This window comes from Stigmatopora argus, chromosome 20, assembly GCF_051989625.1.
Source record: "Stigmatopora argus isolate UIUO_Sarg chromosome 20, RoL_Sarg_1.0, whole genome shotgun sequence".
In the NCBI taxonomy this organism is placed as follows: Eukaryota; Metazoa; Chordata; class Actinopteri; order Syngnathiformes; family Syngnathidae; genus Stigmatopora; species Stigmatopora argus.
The window spans coordinates 11,923,205-11,936,317 of NC_135406.1; the positions used below are offsets into that span (position 1 = coordinate 11,923,205).

Below are 13,113 nucleotides of genomic sequence, written 5' to 3' on the forward strand. Positions count from 1 at the left end.
CATGCTGGGAAATGGCAAAGGTTTGTCTGAGAGAGCTGGGCTTTCCATAACACAAGTTTAGTGCAGAATGCTCTCACGTTGTCATAGGCAGCACTGACAAGTTGCCCCTGGCCTTGTAGCTTCTTGTTCAGTACATTAAGCTCATGTGTGATATCAACAAGAAAAGCCAAGTCAATGAGCCATTTGGGATCACTTAGCACAGGATCAATCAACTCACAAACGGCGTAGCTAGCTTTGACTGCTGCATTACTGTCTTTGGTAGCCTTCTTGAAGAGATCCTGTTGCCTCAGAAGACGTGTTTTAAGACTGGCAACCTGGTTGGCTCTCTCATCTCCCTGGTATTTTTCGTACTCCTCAGCATGTCTCGTAGTACAATTACGTTTCAAATTGTATTCCTTGTGCCCCGCAACTTTTTCAGTGTAAATGAGACACGTCGGGGTGACCCTGTGTTCAACAAAGAAATATTGCACTCCCCACTTTTCTTGAAACTGTCTGTGCTCATCACCGACCTTTCTCTTCACGGCAGGCTTTGAAAGAGACATCTCTGGGGCTCTGTAATATGTTTTTCCACTTGGAATGAGTCTCGGGTTGATCTTTCACATTCAGTCGCGCGGGTTTGTGGCGCATGTGCACTTTCGCTCTCCGTTTCAATCGCGGAGATGGCTACAGACACTGACACAGGCTGGATCACGGATCATAGCGCCTCATTCAGTTCTATGCTGAGAGCAGCGGAGGAGTGTGCGCGCCGAGCGGAGTGATCGGCCTCACGGCCTCTCCTCCGCCCAGCTGATTGGAGGAATGAATGAGTGAGTGAGCGAGGCACTGGACAGCCCGGCCGATGTCCCGCCCTCCAGAGCCGTATACCTCACCGTGATTGGTTCATTCAGCTCCGAACCAAAGTTCCCTCTAATTTTTTGTTGGTCTGAGCAGAAAGACAACCTCCCTGAGCGCACTGAGTACCAGTGTGAGCGACATCATCGGTACTCGGATGATTCGCCTAAAGACCTTGGGCAGGCAGATGTAGCAGAACCGAGCCGTAAAATGACAGCAATCGGGTCAAATCCATCCTAAAACAGCATTTAATGATTAAATACAAATACTGGATGATATCGCGATGGAGGCAAAAAAACGTCTATAGACGTCCATTCGCCAAACGGCTCAAAATGCTCTCAAATTCGGTCAAATCCAGCTGAAAACAGCGTTTAATGATTAAATACAAATACTAGTATTTGTATTTAATCATTAAACTAACAAATACTAGTACGACCTGTCCGTCTGTCAAACGTCCGTCGGCGAAACGTCTTTAGGCGAATCATCCGGTCACGACATCATCATTGCTCGCTATCGGCACACCAGTATCACACCTGCCACAAGCAGGTGCATGTCAATGTTCCCTCTAATTTTTCATGTAAAACATGCTGTAAAACAAGAAAAACATGAGTGGACAGAGCTACTGCCACTGGCTGCCACTTAAACGGCGCCATCATGGGGAAAGGGGTTAAAAAAAAAAAAATTAAAAAAAAAAAAATAAAAAAAAAAAAAAATAAAAAATAAAAAAAAAATCGATCTTTCATATTAAGACGGGGGCCGCAAATTATCGTCCCGAGGGCCGCAGTTGGCCCGCGGGCCGCAAGTTTGAGACCCCTGCTCTAGAGTAAGTTAAGATTGCCTAAAATGATTTATTTTGCCATAACATAACAGTTTAGCTAGCTGACATTTGCATTTGCGGGCATCACACAAAAATCATGGCCACTTTGCACATGGCTGGTTAGCTCAGTTGGTCAGAGCGTGGTGCTAATATCGCCAATGTCGCGGGTTTGACCCTCGTACAGGCCATGATCTCTCCGTAGTGATTTGAAATTGCCGAGTACAATTTCTTTTGCCGTAACATAACAGTTGGTGAGCTGACTTGTTGCATTTACGAGCATCACACAAAAATCATGGCCAATTTGCAAATGGCCGGCTAGCTCAGTTGGTCAGAGTGTGGTGCTAATAACGCCAAGGTCGTGGGTTCAACCCCCACATGGGCCATGACTTCTCCGTGGTAGTTGAAATTGCCTAATGCGACTTATTTTGCCATAACATAACGTCTTGTCTTGATGTTTCCTCATTTTCTGTGATCTGGTAAGTTCTCTACTCCCCAAGGCAGAAGACACCACACAGGATGTAAATCATCTCGGTGAGGGAATACTTGAGGTTTGTTCCCACTACATTTCTTTCCTTCCCAAATGGTTGTGAAATTAAATTTCTCTTCATACTCAAGCGGGCAGAACAGTGTTTCTCAACTTTGCTTAGCCTCCAATGAGGAAGCCTTTAGAAAATGATTATAGAATTACTCTTAATAGTCGTCACAATTGCAAAAATCTCCAAATAAAGATGTAAAAACTCTTAAAATAGAATCAACAAAATGCTGTAACAGAGTTGTCTATCCGTCTGGTAAGTTGACTGGGCTACCTTGCTAATGCTAGTGGGCTAACGTTCTGAACCTTAGCTTTTCATGCTAATTTCTAGCATGCACAAATACGAGATTAGACACAGTTGGCGTATGTCTATCAATATTAGAATATAACATTACATCACAAAATATTTATAGTTGAAGATTGTGATCACATTTTTCACTCTTTCATGGATATCTTTTTAACTTTACGCTAAAAGCTAAGCTAACCTCAAGTGACATAGAACCCTTCTTGAGAGAGTAATTACTTGCCCAAGACGCTAAACAAAAAGTGCATAACCTGATGACAACAATTTTTTTTCACATTTGAATCTAACTTTTACAAATGGAAGTATAGTTCTATAACCATAAAGAGACAATTCAATCTTAAATGGCCATCCAGAATAATTTATCGCATTTCCCTTCCCAGTACGTGTATGAGACCAACGAAAACAAAGACAAAGTGGTCCTCGGGAAAGGCACGTACGGGGTGGTGTATGCCGGCAGGGACGTTAGCAGCCATCAAGAAGATTCCAGAAAAGGACAGCACGTGAGTGGATTGTTTGTCCTTCCACTTGACAGCCACTAACAAACACTCCGTGGACAGTTATTCCCAGCCGCTCCACGAGGAAATCTGCCTGATCAAGCGACTGAAGCACCGGAACATCGTCCAGTATCTGTGCTCCCTCAGCGAGGACTCTTTCATCAAGATCTTCATGGAAGAAGTCCCAGGAGGTTTGTAGACAAACCAGTGTTGATGACTAAATCCCAAATACTGTATTTTCACAACTATAAAATGCACCTTGTGATAGGGTGCAGTCTCGTTTGAGGGTATATTTTCAGTTTTTTGTCAATACATTGGACGCCTCATCCGATAAGGCACTAGCATGACACTAGGCTTGCGTGTGTTATGCTAGCCGCTAGCGTATGTTATGCTATCCGCTAGCATATGTTATGCTATCCGCTAGCGTGCCTATGTTATGCTATTCGCTAGAGTACCTATGTTATGCTAGCCTCTAGCGTACCTGTTTTGCTAGCCGCTAGCGTACCTGTTAAGCTAGCCGCTAACGTATGTTATGCTAGCCACTAGCATATTTATGCTAGCCGCTAGCGTACCTATGTTTTGCTATCCGCTAGCGTACCTGTTATGCTAGCCACTAGCGTATGTTATGCTATCTGCTAGCATACATATGTTATGCTAGCCGTTAGCATATGTTATGCTATCCGCTAGTGTGCCTATGTTGTGCTATTCGCTAGAGTACCTATGTTATGCTAGCCTCTAGCGTACCTGTTTTGCTAGCCGCTAGCGTACCTGTTAAGCTAGCCGCTAGCGTATGTTAAGCTAGCCGCTAGCATATTTATGCTAGCCACTAGCGTATGTTATGCTAGCTGCTAGCGTACCTATGTTGTGCTGTCCGCTAGCGTACCTGTTATGTATTCGGATTTTCTGTTTTAACAATTGGGAAAAACAACTGCAGTGTGTCACTGTCAATCATGAGTACTGAAAATGCAAATTTGAACTAAATAAATCATACTGGAAAAAGAAAAATTGCTCCAGCGTCTATAACCCAGGAGACTTATTAAACAATTTCCAAAATGGGCCTTAATATGTGACTCAAAGTCATGTTTTGGTATACATTTCTGCAATATTGAGTACTTACTTGTGAGTACTAAGTGTCTTTCTCAAACTGATGAATTTATTGAATCCATATTGGCAGATTTACAAATAACACCTAGATAACTAATAACACACAAAAACGAAAATTAGCTTTAAAAAAATAGACAATTTGTGAAATAAAATAAATACACAAAAATTGACAAAACACCTCGTTGGCTGAGTACCAAGAGGAATTAGCCTGGGTTTTATTCTTTATTTCTCTTTATATTACTTTAGCTTGCAACTTTCTGGCTGAGCTTGTCTCGTGCTGCCTTTCTCTTACCGAAAGCGCTTCTTCTGCTGCACTTATCTTCCCATTTAGCAAACGTACGCTCGCTCAAGGGCCACTGCGCCCACTACAGGAGGTATGGTGAAACTGACATTAAAATACACAAAAAAATACAGTGAAACTAAACTGTGGCAGTTACATATCAATTGCCAGATAAGTTTAGTTACATGCCAATCAAATCCGTTTGGATAAATATAAAAGTGTAATAGAACTACAAAATGAACCCAAAGTCAGTTCTGGTGAAGTTGTTAACTGCGCAAGGAAAAGGAGTTCTCCCCTTTGTGGATTCTCATGTGGGTTCTTAAATTTTGCTTTTGAGAAAAGGCTTGACCACAAAATGAGCAGGAAAATTGTTTTTCACCAGTGTGGGTTCTCGTGTGCCTTGTTAAATGTTCCTTTCGAGAAAAGGCTTGACCACAAACTGAGCACGAAAATGTTTTTTTGCCAGTGTGGGGGCTTGTGTGACTAATTAAGCTTTTCTTCCATGTGAATGTCTGACCACAAATTAAGCACGAAAATGGTTTTTCACCAGTGTGGGTTCTTGTGTGGAGTTTTAACTTGTGCTTGAGAGAGAAAGATTTACCACAAATCGAGCACGAAAACGTTTTTTCACCAGTGTGGGTCCTTGCGTGGATAATTAAGTCCTGCTTTCGAAAGAAAGCGTGACCACAAATTGAGCAGGAAAATTGTTTTCCACCAGTGTGGGTTCTTGTGTGGCTTTTTAAGTTTGCTTTCTGTGTGAATGTTTTACCACAAACGGAGCACAAAAACGGTCTCTGCCCAATGTGGGTTGCCATATGTCTTTTCAAAGTAAACATTTTACCAAAGGTTTTCCCACACTGAGAACATTTGCAGAGTTTGCCGCCACTGGGATTTTTCTTAAGACCTTCATCGTCATCATTATCATAAAGCAAGTCGTCACTATCTGATGGAGGAGCAATAAAAGCTTCTTCTTGCCATCCTTTTGTTGAGTCGCTGCCGTGCAGAGGCTCCGCCCCTCTGCCGGCCACGCCTAGATCAACTTCACTGTTGAAACGCTCAGCAGTTGACCAAGTGACATCTTGCTGCTCCTCTGTTTTGATTGAAAGTTGCTCTTCTCTCTTTTGCTCTTTAATTTGGGGCCATGTTAAAGTGTTTGCAGGCTCCGCCCCTCCGCTGGCCACGCCAAGATCATCTTCTCTCTTCAAGGACGCACCAGTTGACCAGGTGACATCTTCTTCCTCCTTTTTTTTATTTTAAGTTGCTCTTCTCTCTCTCTGTCTTGAGGGAACTCTGGCTCCTCCTCTTCGATTTGAGGGGGCTCAACATCCTCTTTGGCACCAGAAAACTCTGACACCTTCCCATCAGGACCAAGATATTTTCTGAAACCTGCAAAGACCCCAAGATAAATTATATATTTTATAAACTGTCTATTATTCTATCTAGAGGTTCTTTATGTTAGACTGGTAATTAAGTCTTATACTTATATTTGCAGTGGTTAGGCTGGAAAGAAAGGACTAATATGCTGGTCGCTACAGTAACGAAGCTAAACAGAAGAGGATGCCATACATTTGTGATGTTGTCAACATAGGACTACTGTAGTATTCTCATCAATAGCCAAAGGGGTTTAAACGTTTTTTTGAAGTGTATTTCACTAAAAAAGGTCTATTGGTCAGTAAAGTAACCTCACAGGCCCTTAAAGTTTTTCCAAATCTTTTTTGAGCCTCTTCTTTGCAGATATTCTCTTGTATTTTTGAGATTTTAATTTATTTGGAATCCTTTTAGAAAAGAGTGAAGCATCAAATATAAATTTTAATCATTTTTAATTAAAAAGGAAAAATGACAGCTATTCTTTTTTTGTTGACATAAAAAAAAAATGGAAAAAGAGCCAACATTCAGTTTTATCGATTTATTTTTCTAAATCAATAATTTTGAAATATATTTTTGAAATGAAATAAGTGGGAGAAAAATAGCTGTTTTTAGAGTTCTTAAACAAAGGAAACATTATATTTATATATATAGCCTTTTTATGATTTCATATTTTTATATGCATTACAGCATGAAAATGGGAAATAGTTGTTATGATTTGTACTTTTCCAATGATTTATTCTGCATGGTTTTGTTTGTACTGTTTAATTGTCTTGAAATCAAGCTTGTACCTTCTGTCGACTTGAGAATTTTTAAATAAATCAATTGCAGCGCACAAAAAAGCCCTTTTATAACACATTGAGAGAATATATAAATATAAAAAGTGAACCCACCTTCTAGTCTGTGAAGAACAACTTTTGCATGCATTATTTTGCAAACGATCGAGTGTTCCTCGTGGAACACTCCCACACGGGAATTCTGATGGAGGCACCTTTGATAGATGCTAGCATGCTAAACTAAAGTAGGCCGCAAAGCTTCAACGAGGCTTTAGACGCCTTGAAGATGATGTTGACTGAAACTTAAGACGGAAGAGTAGTTAAGCAAGACACATCGGCCACGCGTGGGTTTAGTTAAGTGGTGGAAATTGAGGAAAAACTTGGCGCGCTACGGTCACAAGATTGTGACTGGGGACGGAACCTTGACTTTTGGGGTTGCGCATGCGCGGAACATTGCGTCACTTCTGCAACTCGAGCGTCACTTCTTTCGGTGGCATTAGGTTTATTAAAAACAAGAGAGTCGAACATAGGAAATAATTATTATTCAAATGGTCTGACATGGTTGGAATAAAAATATTTTCGTAGGTTTGAATTTACGACATAAGTCACCTGAAGAAGGTTGCGGCTCAAAAGGGGGCGACGCAATACGCGCAAGCGCAGAATAAATCGACAAATTATCAAGGAACCATTGCTGTTTTGCCAAATGGAATCACGAGAGACGAAGTTCTTCAACGAAAATGTACCAACTCCCACGAATCATTCCCTTATTTGCTTAAATGAATTAAATTTGTGAGAACAAATAAATGGCTTAAAGTGCCTCCATCATATTTCGGGCTCCAAAGGAGGCGGGGCTACGGTCCAGATGGAGATCAAAGCGAGTGGCGTCACCACGAGCTCTTTGCTGTTTGATGTCACCTATCAAAGCGCGTGGCTCTTTGCTCTTTGATGTCAACTGCGCAAATATGCAGCATCCAGAGGATGGCATAACAGTCAGATGCTGCAGTTGGACGTCCTCGACTCATCTGGAGACACGAGACTCATTTGGACAAACTTTTGGAAACAATGAAAATCCTTCAAGGTAAGTTGGTTTCAACTTTGAGATAGTTTAGCCATTGACTGAGTGAAAGAGTCATGTTCACATGTTGGCATTTATTTACTTGTGATGTAAAAAAGTGACTGAAAAATATAAAATTTAGTGTGTTCAGATTGTAAAAGGAGGCCAGAAGCTTTTACTATACTTTAATTTGTGGCTTTTTCTGAGCTTTGTCTTTGTTTGGTCGGTCGTAGTCATTATGCTAGGTGCCAAGTCATGGAGATGTTTTTATTTCATTTGCAACATTTTGTGATGGATAATATTGGTGTTTGCAGCCAGCTCATTTTAGACATCTTTAAAAAACAGCAATTTTGACCTAATTGCACTTTTGCTTCCTATTTAACCAATTGATATTCATCATTTAGTTTTGTTAAGTCGAAAACAACATTTGGGATATCGTAATGTGCCAAACCCTCAGCCATTAATTGCCTAAATTCCAATTTATTAACTTAAACAGTGAACGCATTCAGCTCAATATTAAATTCATCATCGTGTACGGGTAAATTGGTCATGCAGGGGGGCTTTTTATCATGCTGTCTTTGCTGTCGTGCTAATTATGTTTTACATTTTCATACCTTTGTTGTCCCGGCTGGGTAGGCTGTTTGCCCCCGCCTCCACCCTCACTTTCACTATCGATGGGCCGTTTGCTTTTGTATTCCCTTCAAAATATTCCGACAATGATGCACACAAATGTCTTCACAATAGGATAACGCACTTCCACTTGCCAACGAGAAGTAGTCTTAAATTAGCGATCGCTCCGTTAACGGGAGCTAACAGGCTAAGGGGGGGAAAAACACTGAAAAAAACGCTCAGTGCTCGCAGAGACGTTACAAAGAGGTATAGTTGCGACCAGAGATATTACACGAGGAGTTGCGGGGGAGAGAGCCAGTGCCCCTGACCGTTCTTATGAGCAGCCAACGAGAAGTAATATACTATACTGCGCGTATTAGCGATCGCTCCGGCATTAGCCGGAATCCGGCATCTCATTAATCCCCCAAATAATAATAGACCTGCTACTGAATAAAAGATAATGGTTTTTAATGCCTCCCCTTTGGCGAAAGCCTTTTAACTAAATTAAAATCTAAAACATAAAAGAGAATGTTTACAATGAAAAGGCTCCAAAAAAGATTTGACTAATTTTAAGGAGCTACATCACCAGTGAAGAAACTTTTCTGACCAATAGTGCCATACTTTGAAAAATGCACCTATAAACAGTTTTCAACTCTTGTTGCTGTTGACTAGAAAACTACAGTAGTAAGTACTGCATTGTGACGAAATGAATGTATGGCGCCCTTTTCCGTTTGGTTTCATTTCTGTGAAAAAGAAATTCAGTCATTTATATTTGGAAAATGGTTAATCATTTATCTTTGTGTCTTTGCAGGTTTCAGAAATGATCTTGGTGCTGATGGGCATGAGTCTGTTGACCTTGAAGGGGAAGTTGAGCTCCCCCAAATCAAAGAGGAGGAGCCAGAGTTCCCTCAACAACAAATGGGAGACGAGCAACGTCCAATCAAAAGGGAGGAAGATCATTTCACCTGGTCACTTGGTGAGTTCGTGAAGAGGGAAGATGTTCTGGGCGTGGCCAGTGGAGGGGCGGAACCTGCAAACACAGGAACATGGCCCCTAATTAAAGAGGAGGAGCCAGAGTTCCCTCAACAGTGCAAAAGAGAAGAGCAACCTCCAATCAAAAACGAGGAATGTGTCAAATGGTCAACTGGTGAGCCTTTCAAGAGTGAAGATGATCTGGGCGTGGCCAACATAGGGGCGGAGCTTCTGAGCAGCAGCTCAACAGAAGGATGGCGAGCAGAAAATTTAATTGCTCCTTTATCAGATGGCAACGACTTGCTTTTTGACGATGATGATGTTGAAGATGTTAAGAAAAATCCCAGTGGTGACAAACTTTGCAAATGCTTTCAGTGTGGGAAAACTTTTGGGAAAAAGTCTTCTTTGAAAACGCATATGAGGAGCCACACTGGGGAGAAACCCTTATCATGTACAGTTTGTGGTAAAACATTTACACACAAGGGAAAATTTAAAATACACACAAGAACCCACATGGGTGACAAACCATTTTCATGCTCAGTTTGTGGTAAAAGATTCACACGGAAGGGAGACTTAATTAGTCATGCAAGAACCCACACTGGTGAAAAACCATTTTCGTGTTCAGTTTGTGGTAAAACATTTAAACGGAAAGGAAGTGTAAAAAGACACACAAGAACCCACACGGGTGAAAAGCCATTTTCGTGTTCAGTTTGTGGACAAAGATTCACACGGAAGGGAATCTTAATTAGTCATGCAAGAACCCACACTGGTGAAAAACCATTTGCGTGTTCAGTTTGTGGTAAAACATTTACACACAAGGGAAACTTAAATAATCATGCAAGAACCCACACTGGTGAAAAACCATTTTCGTGTTCAGTTTGTGGTCAAAGATTCACACGGAAGGGAGACTTAATTAGTCATACAAGAACCCACACTGGTGAGAAACCATTTTCGTGTTCAGTTTGTGGTAAAACATTTACAGAGAAGGGAAACTTAAAAAAGCACACAAGAACCCACACTGGTGAAAAACCATTTTCGTGTTCAGTTTGTGGTCAAAGATTCACACGGAAGGGAGACTTAATTAGTCATGCAAGAACCCACACTGGTGAAAAACCATTTTCCTGCTCAGTTTGTGGTCAAGCGTATTCTCGAAAGCAATATTTAAAAAAACACTTATTAACCCACACTGGAGAACAATGTTTTCCTGCTCAGTCTGTGGCCACAGATTCACTACAACCGCCCAATTAAAAAGCTACACAATTGAAAAACCTGAAAAGAAGACTTAACAACCCGCAGAGGAGAAAAGCCCTTTTTTTTGCTCGACTTGTGGCAGGAATATCTTAAAAACACAATTACCCACACGTCGGAAACCTTTTTCCTGCTCAGCTTCTTGCCAGAGATTTTGTCGTAAGGATAGACTTAAAAGACGCAAATGTGTTGTGATAAGCAGTGGCCAATCACGGCTTTGCTTGCTTTTTCAAATTCTGTATGAAAGATCATTGTAATCGAAGTGTAATTGTATTTTGCATTCTGAAAATCTTGTTTACACTTTTTTAATCTGTAATTTAACGTGTCATCTTTTTGGTAGTTTCAATAAAGCTCTCTTTTTGGTGAAAAATACTTTTTGGGTCTTTTTGTTGACAAAATCAGCCTTCCAAATTCAAAGGTAACAAAAAAGTGAAGCGTTATTTGCTCAGATTTAATTAATACATTAATTTGAACAATTTGACAAATTATTATATAAGAGATTGTTTTCTTTCTACAGGTGTGCAAATACGGTAACTTCATGTCTGAAATTAACGGTAAATTGTTTTTATCTTTTTGATGTTGAAGGGGATTATTGGTAGATTTTTATTTTATGGTAACTATTGGAAAAACATTGAGTAAGAAAGTTTTATAGGAGATGATAGACAACCTACAAAGGGAATGTAATGTTAAATGTTTGCAAAAGACTACTAGATTGGGGTATTATTCACATTATTGAATGAATTTGGAGTTCTTGATTAGCATGCATTTTCTATGGCTTAATTGCTGTAAAGAGTACAGGCTCAATATATTAATATGGTGGTTCAATTCTATTTAAAAATATACATTTATTTATTTGTTTCTGAATGTGAATGTAACTATTGCAGGGAACGAGTGCCCTTTTTTGTGTGCCAGGCTGGAGAGGTGGTTTTTAAACTCCTGTGAAGAATCCAGCTTGGTTTTCCTTTTGTATTTTTTTCCTTTTTTATAGGTTACACAGTTTCTATTGTTCTGGAATCAAGTCGACCTTCTTATGTTCACTTGTGGGAAGTAAGTAAAGTTTGTATATGGAGGAAGCCAGTCTAGCTATTTATTACAGTACAGTAATACCTCGACATACGAGTGCCCAGACATGCGAGCAATTTGAGATACCAGTAAAATTTCGAGCAAATATTTATCTTGAGATATGAGATAGATTTTGATATATGAGCATACAGCGGACCCGAGAGGCTGGTCATAAGAACATTTTTCCATTAAACATTTAGGGAACTGATGGAAATAAAAAGTCAACCCACCTTCTAGACCACCGATTTCAAAGTGGCGGCCCGGGGGTCAAATCTGGCCCGCCGCATCATTTTGTGCGGCCCGAGAAAGTAAATCATGAGTGCCGACGTTCTGTCTTAGGGTCAAAATCAAATGAAGATTATCGATGTATGTCATTGTTAGATTTATTATGGAATGTTTCTATATGTGTTGTAAGCATTTTTAATAAGTAATAAGGCTATAAATTAATTCATGGGACCACAGACACTTTTCCTCCCCATCGTCTCCTCAAGGCCCCACAGCTCGAGGACACATTTTTTTTCGGATGCTTTTCGGCAGAACACAACGGGACTGTTTTGACGGGACTCCAGCAGCAGATGAAAATACGGATGCTTTGTTTAAATTATAATACTGCTTTGTTTACATTATAATCCTGCTTGGTTTACTTTAGAATGCTTTGTTTACCTTATAATGAAAATATTATGCAATTCCTCACACCGTTGTTTGGGTGCCTTGTTCAACTTTTATGCTTACTTCGGCAATTCTCACACAGTTGTTTTTCTAACCATCTAGGGCAGGGGTGGCCAACCCGCGGCTCTAGAGCCGCATGCGGCTCTTTGGCTGATTTCATGCGGCTCTTTAAGCGATATTCTGGCGTAAGGCGTAAGTGTAAACCATGGTCAAACACACCGTAACAACCCCATTCAAGAGATTAATTTACCCGACCGCTAGATTCACGAGATCCACCAACTTCAGCAAATACCGCACTATCGCCACATACGGCGCTGTACGGAGCCACTGTCCGACCGCAAACGCCACTATTAGCCACAAGTAATGCTCAGAATTGCACCAAACTTCATCAATAGTACACACAGGGTCCCAGCACGTAGTCCGAGCCGTCAAACAGCTGCTAGTTTAGCCTGTTACCTGCACTCGAGGATCCACTCGTCGGGGCTTCAGGGGCTTTCACATGACAAGCTTAAAAAATGCTTGGCTGGCGCTGCCATTCATTTACACTAGGTGGCGCACTGACCAGGTGAGCCAGTTTGAATTGAAAAGAAGAAGAATAACGTCTGATGTGATGTCAAACGCGCGAGATTATTTGAGTTGTAAATAATTTGTTTCAAGCGCTCTCAAAATGGCAGGAAAAAAATGCACAGCCAAACGAAAATATGAAGAAGAGAACAGGACATTTTTAACAGAGTGGGAGAATTTTGCTTCATATCAACTGGCTTGGAACATCGCACAGGCTAAAAAGCCATACAGTGAAGGGGACTTCATAAAAAAATGCCTTAATGACGCTGTTGAAATCTTGTCTCCTGAAGACAACAAACTAAAACGAAGCATATCAGATGTCCAACTCTCGCGCCACACTGTTGAACGCAGAATATCGGACATTAACACTGCTATTGAATCACAGTTGCACTCTGACCTTCAAACATGTGAGTATTTTAGTGTGGCATTGGA

General features: G+C 40.7%; 1 protein-coding gene, 1 long non-coding RNA gene and 2 other non-coding genes across 4 annotated transcripts; 3 read left to right on the forward strand and 1 right to left on the reverse strand.

Moving 5' to 3' along the window:
- The first annotated feature begins 1,762 nt into the window (after window positions 1-1,762).
- On the forward strand, window positions 1,763-1,836 carry trnai-aau (transfer RNA isoleucine (anticodon AAU)). The gene has a single exon. It is a non-coding gene; the product is annotated as a tRNA-Ile (tRNA).
- A 121-nt stretch (window positions 1,837-1,957) lies between these two features.
- Window positions 1,958-2,031, forward strand: trnai-aau (transfer RNA isoleucine (anticodon AAU)). Its single transcript has one exon. It is a non-coding gene; the product is annotated as a tRNA-Ile (tRNA).
- Window positions 2,032-4,290: 2,259 nt separating this feature from the next.
- On the reverse strand, window positions 4,291-6,895 carry LOC144065676 (uncharacterized). Its single transcript, XR_013297260.1, has 2 exons — window positions 6,621-6,895; window positions 4,291-5,748 (listed from the first exon to the last, which is right to left on the reverse strand). It is a non-coding gene; the product is annotated as an uncharacterized LOC144065676 (long non-coding RNA).
- A 670-nt stretch (window positions 6,896-7,565) lies between these two features.
- LOC144066163 (uncharacterized) lies at window positions 7,566-10,596 on the forward strand. The gene is made up of 2 exons (XM_077589507.1): window positions 7,566-7,581; window positions 9,467-10,596. Exons 1-2 carry the CDS (start codon window positions 7,566-7,568, stop codon window positions 10,384-10,386), a joined length of 936 nt encoding a protein of 311 aa, XP_077445633.1. The 3' UTR covers window positions 10,387-10,596.
- The last annotated feature ends 2,517 nt before the right edge of the window (window positions 10,597-13,113 follow it).